The 12848-nt window shown below is 40.4% G+C and overlaps 1 protein-coding gene across 1 annotated transcript in view; it reads left to right on the top strand.

Annotated features, from left to right (window-relative positions):
- Nucleotides 1–12848, top strand: part of MGAT4D (MGAT4 family member D) — a 52296-nt gene continuing 39448 nt past the window's right edge. Inside the window, exons 1-2 of the mRNA XM_035023263.1 lie at nucleotides 1–94; nucleotides 12467–12625. Of these exons, the coding sequence (XP_034879154.1) occupies nucleotides 1–94; nucleotides 12467–12625 (253 nt within the window). The remainder of the gene's footprint in view (nucleotides 95–12466; nucleotides 12626–12848) is intronic.

Below are 12848 nucleotides of genomic sequence, written 5' to 3' on the forward strand. Positions count from 1 at the left end.
ATGAGGACCAAGCACGTGAACGTGCTGGTCGCCCTGGCCGCCGTCATGCTCTTCAGCTTCTCCTGCTTTTGCATCTCCAGGATGACTCAAACCAGTGAGCTGCGGGTGGCTTCTCCGGCTGCGGGGCTGCGGGACTGCCGGGGCGGCCCGGGGTGCGGGGTGGGCGAGAGAAGCGGGGCGACGTGAGAGCCTGGCGCTGCCGCCCGCTCTCGTCGGACGTGTTTGACCGATGGCGCCCCCCGCCCCCCGCCGCTTCCTTGTCCGACCGGCGGTTAAGCTGTAACGGGCGCCCCTCGTCTACCCCGGCGGCCGCGACCCCCGCCAGGCGCGCGCGCTAGTGGGTCGGCCTGCGCGGTTCCCCGGCGCTGTGCCGCTTCCGCGCGCCCTTTTCCTCCGAAGGTTCGGGGGTCCGGTTTGTGCCCAGCTTCCCGCCGCCCGCGTCTTCCTCTTCCCCATCGTTTGCAGAAACGTGCCTGTTTGAATTAAGAACTCGTCTCACAAAGCGAACACCTTTCCTTTTTCTGTTCCACGTTACGTGATTGAGCCACACTTCAGGGCTCCCTAGAGTACTTTTTGCGAAGCCAGGAAGGGGTGAGGTGGTGGAGAGACAATTTAGAGCACGGGTATATAGCACCTGAACTTTCTCAAATGAACCGTGAGGCTGACGTTACTGCTTCGAAACACACCGAGGTTTTAATTCATTTTGCTTTAGGGTTCCCAGTTTAGCAAATAAAAGTGGAGATTGCCCAGGGAAATTTGAAGTTTGGATAAACAATGAGTAAACTTTTAGTATAAAAATTGCACAGAATATATTTATACCAAAAGACTTACTGTTTATCTGAGATTCAAATTTATTTTTTATTTATTTTTTTATTTTTTTTAAGATTTACTTATTTATTTGAGAGAGCGACAATGAGAGAGAGTACATGAGGGGGGAGGGTCAGAGAGAGAAGCAGACCCCCAGCCGAGCAGGGAGCCCGATGCGGGACTCGATCCCAGGACTCCAGGATCATGACCTGAGCCGAAGGCAGTCGCTTAACCAACTGAGCCACCCAGGCGCCCCCCCCTTTTTTTTTAAGATTTTATTTATTTATTTGAGAGAGAGAGAATGAGAGAGAGCACATGAGAGGGGGGAGGGTCAGAGGGAGAAGCAGACTCCCTGCCGAGCAGGGAGCCCGATGCGGGACTCGATCCAGGGACTCCAGGATCATGACCTGAGCCGAAGGCAGTCGCTTAACCGGCTGAGCCACCCAAGCGCCCGATTTTTTTTTTTTTAAATATTTTATTTATTTATTTGACAGAGAGAGACACAGCGAGAGCAGGAACACAAGCAGGGCGAGTGGGAGAGGGAGAAGCAGACCCCCCGCCGAGCAGGGAGCCCGATGCGGGACTCGATCCAGGGACTCCAGGATCATGACCTGAGCTGAAGGCAGTTGCTTAACCAACTGAGCCACCCAGGCGCCCTCTGAGATTCAAATTTAACTAGATTTCCAGCATTTTATCTTTCAGCTCTACTTGTCCATTGGCCAGTGTAACATTTTTTTTTTTTTGAGAGTAATAGAAGAGCTTTATTTTTATTGATTTTTTTTTATTATTGTGTTATGTTAATCACCATGCATTACATTGGCCAGTGTAACATTTTAGCGTCCATGTAGTTGGATTTTTAATTTAAGCTCAGGAATCCTGTAAATATATTAAGCCAGCCTTCCAAGATTGTCCTTAGGTTGTTTTAGGTTAAATTTTCATTCTTATTGAGGCGCCTGGGTGGCTCAGTCGTTAAGCGTCTGCCTTCGGCTCAGGTCATGATCCCAGGGTCCTGGGATCGAGCCCCGCATCGGGCTCCCTGCTCAGGGGGGAGCCTGCTTCTCCCTCTCCCACTCCCCCTGCTTGTGTTCCCTCTCTCGCTGTATCTCTGTCAAATAAATAAAAAAGATCTTTAAAAAAATTTTTTTCATTCTTATTAAACACATTTATGACCCAGGGTTCACACAAAGTAACCTTGGTGGTGGTGTCAAGGATCGAGTTTGGAAGTGGCTTTAGTCTTCTGATTAATACGGAATTTTGTCATGTATACACAATATCAACATTCTCCATTTGTTTCAAAGGATTAGGAATACATAATAATTTGTCTGATTTATACTACTGATTTTTAATCATTTTATTCCCCCTTCTTCATTTTCTGTAAGGAACATTATCCAGATGTGTTTTTTATGCATTTTAGGACAATAAACAATTTCTACTTTTATAACAAAAAATAAATCATTACTCATAATTAGAAAGTAAAATGTAAACTCCCTTTTAGAGTAATTTTGGAAGGCAGTTTGGTAATGTCAAGACATTTTAATACAACTAATATTATTATATTATTTATTATAAACTGTGGACTTTGTGTTATGACCAGGAAAAAGAAGTTTGGTCCCTCAAAGTATTTATATTCCCAGCATTCATATATTCAAATTCAGAATATGAGATACTGTTCCTGAAAATGTACCACTCTTCGAATAACTGATAAAACAGGTTTCTCATGTTTTACATTTATGTTTCTGTGTAATCTAGGTCTAAAATAGTTACAAAATCAGTCCTTGTACAAAATCAGTCCTGAGATGTTCTTATGTCAACAAAAGAAAACAGACTTCATTTAGTTTTGGAAGCAGCGATTTTTATAAGACACCAAAGATAGTCCCAGTGGTTTTTAAAATTTGATCCATAGTTGTAATTCTTATCAATGAAAACTTGGGAATATTTATTAGAAAGATGGCCGGGGGTGCCTGGGTGGCTCAGTTGATTAAGCGCCCAGCTCTTGATCTCAGCTCAGGTTTTGATCTCAGAGTAGTGAGTTCAAGCCCCACGCTGGGCTCCATGCTGGGCAAAGAGCCTACTTAAAAAAAAAAAAGTTGGCCACAACCTAGTGGCCTTCTTTACCCTTTTAAATTTTTATGTGCCTATAACCTTTTGTTTCTATAAGCTCATAGTATTAACAGTTCATTAATTTGTTCTATAAATATGTAAGCTCCATGAGGAGAATTTTTTCTGTTTTTGCCTGTTTGGTTCACTGCTGTGTCCCCAGCATCTGGAAAAATGGCTGATACAAGAAGTATGCTAAATATTTGTTGTCTGGTTGAATGAATGAGTGAATTAATGAATTTGATAAATACTTCATGTTGTAGGAACTAGGCAACAAAAAATTTTTAAACCCTCACTTTCAGGGAGCTTACATTCTGGTTAAGGGAAATAAACAACAAACAGGAATGATAATGCTCTATGGTGTCAGTTGTTGACAAGGGAGAGAAAGTGCTATTTTAGATAGGGTGGTTAAGGAAATTCATATTAATGCCTATTCCTGAATGAAGTAAGGGGGGCTATTGTGTGGATATCTGGGGGAAGAGTTTTCCAGGCAATGAGAAAAGCTGGTGCAAAGGCCCTGTGGTGCAATCAGCTTGATATGTTTGAGAAACAGCTAGGAGGCTAATGTGAACAAGGAAGAGTTGTAGAGGGATAAGATCATGGAGACCATAGTAAGAACTACGACTTTTATGCTGAGTAATACAGGAAGCCATCTACATAAAAAGATGGTCAACATCACTAATCATCAGGGAAATGCAAATCAAAACCACAGTGAGATACCGCCTCATACCTGTTAGGTTGGCTGTTTTTAAAAAGACAATAAATAATGAGTGTTGGTGAAGATGTGGAGAAAAAGAGAACCTTCATGCACTGTTGGTGGGAATGTAAATTGGTGTAGCCACGGGAAAACAGCATGGAGTTTCCTCAAAAAAATAAAGATGGGACTACTCATATGACCCAGCGATTCCACTTCTGGATATTATATGAAGCAAGTGAAAACACTAACTTGAAAAGGTATCTGTATTCCCATGTTTATTGCAGCATTATTTATAATAGCCAAGCTATGGAAGCATCCTAAGTGTCCTTCAGTGGATGAATGGATAAAGAAATTTTATATATTCTATTATAATGGAATATTATTCTTTCAGTCCCAGGTGTAGCTCGAAGTCAGCAGAGTCCAGGATGTACATGTGGGCCAATCAAGACGGTAATTGAAATGTCATGTGGAATTTAAAGTACATCTAGAACAACAGTGTGTGACAATAATTACAAGATAAGATAGGAGAGGGGTAAATGGAGTTAAATGGTACTAAACTTGCAGCACTGTTGAAAAGTGAGAATGTGAGAATTTGTATTAGACTGTAATAAGTCAAAGATTCCCATTGAAATCTCTGGTTTAACTACTAAAATAATCGTAAAATCATGCATAACAATATCACTCATAGTTAATGCTCCAAAAAGGAAATTACAGTATTTTCTGACTTTATATAAAACAAAACCAAACTTGATAATGTTTACAAGAGATATGTTTAAATTTTAAAGATCGAGAAATGTTGGAAGAGGGATGGAAAAGTATATACCAGCAACCTGATCCAAAAGAAAGTTGATGTAGCTATATTAATATCAGCAACATAGACTCTAAGGCCAAGTGCAACATAAATGTTGAATAAACATGGAAGAACTTCATTAGCAATCAAAGAAATGCAAATTAAAAACACAAGATAGCATTTCATACCATTCAGATTTTTAAATTTAGGAGATAAGACATTTGGTGAGGATGGGGAAGTGCAGGAATTTGCACACACTCCCCTTGGGAGTGGGGAGTATACATACATACATTCAGTCACTTTCGTTATGTGACATGCATTTCCTGTGTCCTAGCAATTCTGCTAGTCAGGACTGAAATCAGTGTGCAACCTTACCCAATGGTTTATGGCCACCTCCTCTTGTCACTGATCAGTACCCATGCCATATATGTTGTTCAATATTTGTTTTTTTAAAGATTTTATTTATTTATTAGTCAGAGAGAGTGAGCACAAGCAGGGGGAGCGGCAGGCAGAGGGAGAAGCAGGCTCCCCACTGAGCAGGGAGCCTGACGTAGGACTTGAACCCAGGCCCCTGGGATCGTGACCTGAGCTGAAGGCAGACGCTTAACGACTGAGCCGTCCAGGCGTCCCAAGATTGTTCAGTATTTAAAATAACATCCTTACCACCAGATATATCAAAGGGAAAGTCTTGAATATATCAACCTGGTATATTCTTGGTAGCATTTTTTATAATTGTTCATCAACAGAAGAGCTAAATGTGTTACTGTATATTCAAAACAGTGGAACATTTAACAGTAGTGGAAGTGAATGGACTAGAGCTTGACTTATCAGTATGGATGGATTGCAAAAACATAAATTAAGCAAAAGAAGCAAGTACAGAAGAATACATATAAGTATTATTTTATTTATTAATATCTAAAAACATATGAGTCAACTTGCACAAGTGGTAAAACTTGAAAGAAAAGCAATGGAAGATTTAATACAAAATTCAGAATTCTACTTATCTGGGAATAAGGACGAAAGGGAACATAATCTTGGAAGAAAACAGATGGACTATTCAAGGCTAAGGTAGTAGTGGATTCATGGATGCTCATTTTTATTATTGTCTTTCGAACTGTTTTATATATGCTTTGTAGTGCCTGAAATATTTCATCATAAGACCTGACGCATAGAGGGACCACTCAAAGGGAGTTCAAAGGGTGTTGTTCGTAGTGTGATTTGATTATTGCAAAGTATATGTGGAGTGGAATAATCCAAAATATATTTTACCTTTTTACCTTCATCTCCTACCAACTGCTTCGGATAGTCTTCTTTGGAACCACGTTGGGTACAAATAAATGAATAATAAATCTGAAGTGGTCTGCCAATACTTCAGCCTCATGCCATTCATTCCCCTTTCTTTTGACCCCTTGAGTGAATTACTTGCTTTCCCCTCAGTATGCCATACCATTTCATACTTAGGCATTTATGTTGTTATTTTCTTAGTTTGGAATGCCCTTCCCTGCCCTTTGCTGTAGGGCGGCATTCTGTACATTCTTCAAGTTCTCAAATACCCCATCTTCTCTGAAACCTTTTCCCTTGTCCCTCCCCCACTCCTCAGTCTTCCTTACTAGTTAAGCATTTCTGCCTCTCTCTGCCTGTGGCACTTGAGCATAACTCCATTTTCACAATTATATTAATTGGTTGTTTAAATACATGCTCCTTCCTCCATCTCTTGTCGGGTAATTTAGAGCAGGAACCTGACTTTATCCATGTTTACCTGTCATATAGCTCAGTGAATAACACATGGTTACATATTAAATGGCAGAAAGAATGCATACCCTGGGATGCTTCTCATTGCTGGAGGGGTTTAGTGAATGAAATGGGGTGGGAGAGTCAGGTCATGGCTATATCGGATAAGACCTTGTATGTGAAGGCAAGTAGTTTGGACTTAATTCAGTAAGCATTCAGGGAATCATTTGAAGTCTTTGAGCAGTGTTTCCAGAAGATTAATTGTGGGTTGGAGGTGAGAGACTAATTAAGAGACAGTTATAATAGTGTAGCTAGAGGCAGTAATGACCTGAACTATGGTAAAGTCAATGATGAGAAAGGTGAAACAATTAAAGAGATCTATAACAGTGCTTCTTAAATTTTAACGTGTATACCAATCACCTGTGAATCTTATTAAAGCACAGATTCTTTTTTTTTTTTTTTTAAAGATTTTTATTTATTTATTCATGAGAGACAGAGAGAGAGAGGCAGAGGGAGAAGCAGGCTCCCAAGGAGCAGGGAGCCCGATGCGGGACTCGATCCCAGGACCCTGGGATCATGACCTAAGCCGAAGGCAGATGCTTAACCATCTGAGCCACCCAGGCGCCCTAAAGCACAGATTCTGACTCAGTAGGTCTGGGGAGAGGCCTGAAATACTGCATTTCTTTTTTCTTTTTTTTTTTTTTGAGAGAGAAAGAAAGCATGCATGCATGTGAGCGAGTGGGGGGGGGAGCAGAGGGAGCGGGGGAGAGAGAATCTCAAGCAGACTCTGTGCTCAGTGTGGAGCCCAACACGGGGCTCTGTCTCACAACCCTGAGATCACAACCTGAGTCGAAATCAAGAGTCAACACGTAACTGACTGAGCCACCCAGGCACCCCAAGAGATAGATACTGCATTTCTAATAAGCTCACAGCTGATGCCAAGAAACTGCTGTCCAATATGGCAACCCCTATCTAGGTGACTGTCGAGCACTTGAAATATGGTTAGTGTAACTGAGAAAATAAATTTTAAATTTTGTTTTAATTAACTTAAACTTAAATATAAAGACTGAAGCAGTGCAAAATATTTCTCCATTAAGCAAAATTTTACTGTTTTGGTAAGACTGCATTTCACTGTTACTATTAAAATTTTGCATGTGAATTAAGATGTACTGTAAGTATAAAATATACACAGGATTCAGCATACGTAGTACAAAAAAGAATGTAAACTATTCCATTAGTTATTTTTTATGTTGGTTATATGTTGAAAAATATTTCAGATATATTGAATTACATTAAATATATTCTTTTTTTTATTAAAGATTTTATTTATTTATTTGAGAGAATGAGAGAGAGAGAGAGCATGAGAGGGGAAGGGTCAGAGGGAGAAGCAGACTCCCTGCTGAGCAGGGAGCCCGATGTGGGACTCAATCCCGGGACTCCAGGATCATGACCTGAGCCGAAGGCAGTCACTTAACCAACTGAGCCACCCAGGTGCCCCACATTAAATATATTCTTTACAATTACTTGTTTCTTTTTACTTTTTTTAAAATGTGGCTACTAGAAAATTCAAAATTACAAAGGTATCTTACATTTTATTTCTGCTGGATAGCAGTGCCTTGGACTCTTGCTGTGAGAAACAAAGGTCAGTGGTATTTAGGATCTCACCTGGCCCCTTTCTTATGGGCGGAAGTCACATTGGCCCATTGCACACATGGACTGGTGTTTGTTTTCACAATTTCACCACACTTGATTCAAAACATCAAATTATTGTTTATTTCAGACCTTTGAAACATAGTTTTATAACATCTCACACTCACAAAATACCTGAGTGAATATGAAAGTAGTGTAAATATTTTAAATAGAATATTGTTAAATAGAATTATCAAGTAAAATTGTATAAGAAGCAGATGTAAGACTAGGGAATATATCCTTTAACTGTTTTGCATGGTTGTTTTCTGCAAATACTACTTCCTGTAGAGAAAACTCTTTGTTTTCATGTTTACCAAATTGATCCCTCAGGGACTGACTTAACATTGTGGAAGCTTAGCTATGTTGCATCACCCATGATATATCAACTTCAAACACATGATTCAGTTTGCAGAGAGAATATTACCCCAGGAACCCCAATAACATAGGGTTATATTGGTTAAACTATGTCTACTTCTGAAGTTTGTCAACATCTTTAAATAGTATCCATTTTATGAATATTCAAGATTTATCTGGGATAGTTGCAGTTCTTTTGATTAAAGCACAGTTCAGTTTAAAAATCACTCAGGGCGCCTTGGTGGCTCAGTTGGTTAAGCTCTTGGTTTCGGCTCAGGGTCATGAGATCGAGCTCCACATCAGGCTCTGCGCTGGGTATGGAGTCTGCTTGGGATTCTCTCTCTCTCCCTCTCCCTGTGCCCCTTCCCACCCCCCCCCCAAAAAAGTTGTCCCCCTGCCCTGTCTCTAAGCCCACTGGTCCTGCTTTCTCCTGAACCAGCTCCAGCTAGGCTTTTACCTCGCTAGGGACTGCACACCGCTGTCTCGCAGCTCCCACCCTGTCCTCATCCTCCTTGCCCTATTCAACAGCACTTGACAGTTGATGACTTTCATCTCCTTGACACATTTTTCTCACTTGGTTTCCAAGGTCTTGACACACACTCGAGTTTCCTCCTGCCTTACCAGCTAATCTGTCTTAGCTTTGTTACTGACTTCTCATGTGTTCAACTTATAACTTGGGGTGCCCCAGAATTTAGTCCTTGGGCCTCATCTCTTCTCTGCTCATCCTCATTCTCCTAGTGATCTCCTGCTTCTTACCACAGGTCTCTCTAAATGTCTGTGGCCAGGCCAGGCCAGTTCTCCCACCAGACCCACACATGGAGCTGCCTACGGAGATGTGTGATAAGCATCTCAAATCTAACATGTCTCAAACCAGACAGACTCCTAGTAGTCACACCAAAACTTGCTCCCTTCATCTTCTCCATCTTAGTAAATGGCCACTCCTTTCTTCTAGTTGCTCAGAATATCATTGCCTCCTTTTTTTTTTTCCATATCTCACATTTGATGTCAGCAAATCCTATCTTCTTTATCTTCAGACTATATCCAGAATTAAACCATTCCTCAGCACTTACCCACTAACAATCTTTTCTAAGCCACAGACGTCTTTCCTGATCGCCCTTCTTCAGTCTTAGTTTCCCCAGCTCTGTTGTTCACACAGCAGATAGAAGGATCCTGTTCTTGTAAGTTGGATTATGTGACTCTCTGCATATAGACTTCTATTGGCTCCCCAGTTTGCTTAAAGTAAATCTAAAGTACTTAGAAAGGTGGCTTTGTAATTTAATCACCTACAACTCTTCCTGTCATTCATTTTGCTTCAGCCACACAGTCTCCATGCTGTTTCTGGAGATAATGGGCACCCTCCTGCCTCAGGGCTTTTGCACGTGCTCTTCTCTCTGTACTAGAGTTACCTGCAGCATTCCTTCATTTGCTTTTTTCTTGTCTGTGCTCACACGTTATCTCCTCAAGCCTTCTCTGATCACCCTGTTTACAGTTAAAACCTCCCCCCACCATCAACACTCTGTATCCTTTTTCCCTGCTTTATATTTTTTTGGTACTCATAAACGTATGATTCACTTATTTCTTGTTTTTTCCATTCAGTAGGATGTAAGTTCCAAGGGGGCCAGGAGTTCTGTTTTGTACATTGTCATATCCCCAGGACATTTAACAGTATTTAGTTTAATAAGTATTTGTTGAACGAGGGAATGAATTGCATGGCCAGGCAACTGTTCTGGCTGGTGAGATATAGAAGTCCCTGAGAAGAGCATCCCTTCCCAAAGAAAAACTCAGGCTTTGCTTGGAATTGTATATGTGAATTCTGAACTCTCTGTCACAGTGTTTCAGGAAGGAACAGAAAATTGCTTTTACTCTTGACATCCCCCTCTCTACTGAGACCAAATGGTTGATCTCTCTGCTGTAGCCATATATTTCCATCTGTAGAGAATATGCAAAATTCCTAGTATTGCACTGTGAGGGCAGTGATGACCAACACAAATTGCCAACCAGGGAGACGAACCATTGCTTCAGCTGGGTTGATTCTGGGGCCCAGATTAGGAGGCCTTCAAGAGGCTGCTGAGAAAAAAATAGTTCAGAGCAGCAAGTCCTCCATCTTTTCCTTACTGAGAGATGTATATGTACAGATTAAATTGTGGCTTGGATCCAGCAGTGCCTTTTCACTCTTGTCATTTGTCATTCACTCTTGTCTGGCTTTTCCCTGGAGGTGGATTGAGGGAGGAAATTGTATATCTTGTGCCACCAGCCACTCGCTAGTGAAGACTAGACATGTAGAGCCTTGAGTTCTGCTGGTTGTATCATAACAGGCTAGGGACTTGTGCAGGGATGGGGCACAAGGCTCACTGCGAAAGACTGCAAGAAGTCTTCATAATTATAGGATTCTCTGTAATGGTTAGTCAGCCAGTTGGGTCTTTCCCTAAACCTCCACTGCCCTGTTTCAGCAAGCCCAACTATGCATAAAACCTGAATCTACGTGTTTGTGTTTGTACCCCATGGATGGGAGTCCCTGTTGGCAGGATACTCCATATAATATGTAATTGTTGCATTTGAGAGATTCAGTGACACAGAACTGGAGATGGAGAGGTGTTGTGAGAGACCCTAGAGATGGAGCTGGCCACTGAGTGAGGACTGGAGAAGTGGGGCCCCCTCCAACCCAAGCGGGAGAGACGTGTCTTGTTAGAGAGCAGTGAAACAGCAGGTTTAATTTCCTCTGTTGTATCTTGGGGTGGATGATCCATTGAGGCTTGGGAGAGAAATATCAGGATATTACAGTTTATTGGTTGCTTCCTGTCCTCAGTAGGGTAGCTCAGGCAAGACATAAGTTTTGTTCCAGGCTGGCCTATCTGAAAGGTGAATGGAACCAGCAAGGTGGATGTACAGTGCTGTCAGGGGGTGCCGAGTCTGCCCATGGCCAGGTATTCAAGACCTCTGGGAACCACTTAGGCACCTGCTGGACTTCAGATTCTGAATCCTCCGCCCAAGGCTAAGGCTAGTGTGAGCCAAGGCAGGGAGGGAAGGACACAAACAGGAAATGAGACTGGGAGAGTTTTTATCCTTACATTTTCTTACTCCATGTTATAAGTCAATCTCACTTTTGCTCTCAAATCTATAACACCAGCCCTAATCTCTCCCTTGAACTTCAGAGTCGTAGAGCCAAATGTTTGCCACATATGTAGATGCCTCATAAGCATCATCACGGCTCCTTTTCCTGTTTTCCCAATTCAGACTGAAGAAATCTGTAGTCATGTCAGAAACCTAGTAGGGATTCTAATCTCTCTCAGTCAGTTCAAAGTCTTTTCAATAAAAGCTCTTAGATGTTTTTCCTATTACTCCTATTTCCTAATCCTTTCTGCCCTAGTTTATTCTTTTATCATCTCTCACATGAAACTATCTGTATATGTGTTGTTTTACAAAAAAGAAATGATTTTATACATAGTTTTGTTTTTAAAAAGCAATTGTTTTTACAACATTAAATATTCTATAAGATGATTTTCATAGCTGTATAGTATTACATTGGCGAATGAATAAAATGTAGCCCATTGATAAATAATATTTGTCAGATATTTGTCAAAGTGTTTTTTTTTCATGTGCTTTTTCATGGCTTATATGCATTAGTGTTACCACTTCTTCCCAACTCTGGGGCAGGGATTTTTGGATATCCATTTATATATGAAGGAACAGAGGTTAATAAACGTAAAATAGCGTGTCCAAGATCACACAAGTATTAAGTGATGAAACTGGGATTCAGTTATACATGATTTAACACCTGAGCCACTGTAACTTTTAAAAGGATATTCTGTAATTTATTTAGCATATGTCCATTGTTGAGCATTTAGGCTGTTTCTGATTTTCTTATAATGATTAATAATGCTGCTGCCTGTGTTATACATCCTTAGAGCCAAATCTGTGTACATAGTTCTGGTTATTTTCTTCAGATAAATTCTTAAAAGTGAATTTTTTGTCTCAATTGGTTTTTCCCTCTAATTACAAATCTAATATGTGCACAAAATGGAAAATTTGGAAAATATAGAAAAGCACAAAGTAATAAAGCAAAAACCATTTATAATAATTCCACCTTCCAGATAGTACTGTTTTAACATCTCACTCTTTCTCCAGCCTCTTATGTGTATTGTATATACATATATATATATAAACTATGTACATCTATATGTACACCCATAGTGTTACAGCTATGTTGAAGCATATATTTTATTTTTTCATTATATATTATAGAAAATTTTATGATACTGTTGCTACATATATAAATATATACACATATGTTTTCCTTGCAGGTAATCAATTAATTAATTGCAGAAACCATATTTTGGAGTTTAAGGAAAAAATGCTACATTTAAAAAACAAAACTGAAAGAAATCGCCAAGAGCTGATCAAAGCCTTGAGTAAAATGAAGTATGAAATGACACAGAGAAAAAATATGTCCATAAACTTAGGTTTGTGTTGCTTTTGTTTTTGTGGGTGGTGGTTTGTTTGTTGGTCTTGTGTTTTGTGTTTGGGAATTTAGATTTTGTGCTTTGTGATTTGAGGACACTTCTCCCCAACAAATATAACTAAATTAGTTACTTGTTCTTTTATTGTGAGACATACAAAAATCAGGTAAGAGATATCACTGATACACTTCCTCTCCTCTGTAGCTTAGAAATGGTCTTCCTGTGT

This window comes from Mirounga leonina, unplaced genomic scaffold, assembly GCF_011800145.1.
Source record: "Mirounga leonina isolate KUSES-001 unplaced genomic scaffold, KU_Mleo_1.0 Mir_176, whole genome shotgun sequence".
NCBI lineage: Eukaryota > Metazoa > Chordata > Mammalia > Carnivora > Phocidae > Mirounga > Mirounga leonina.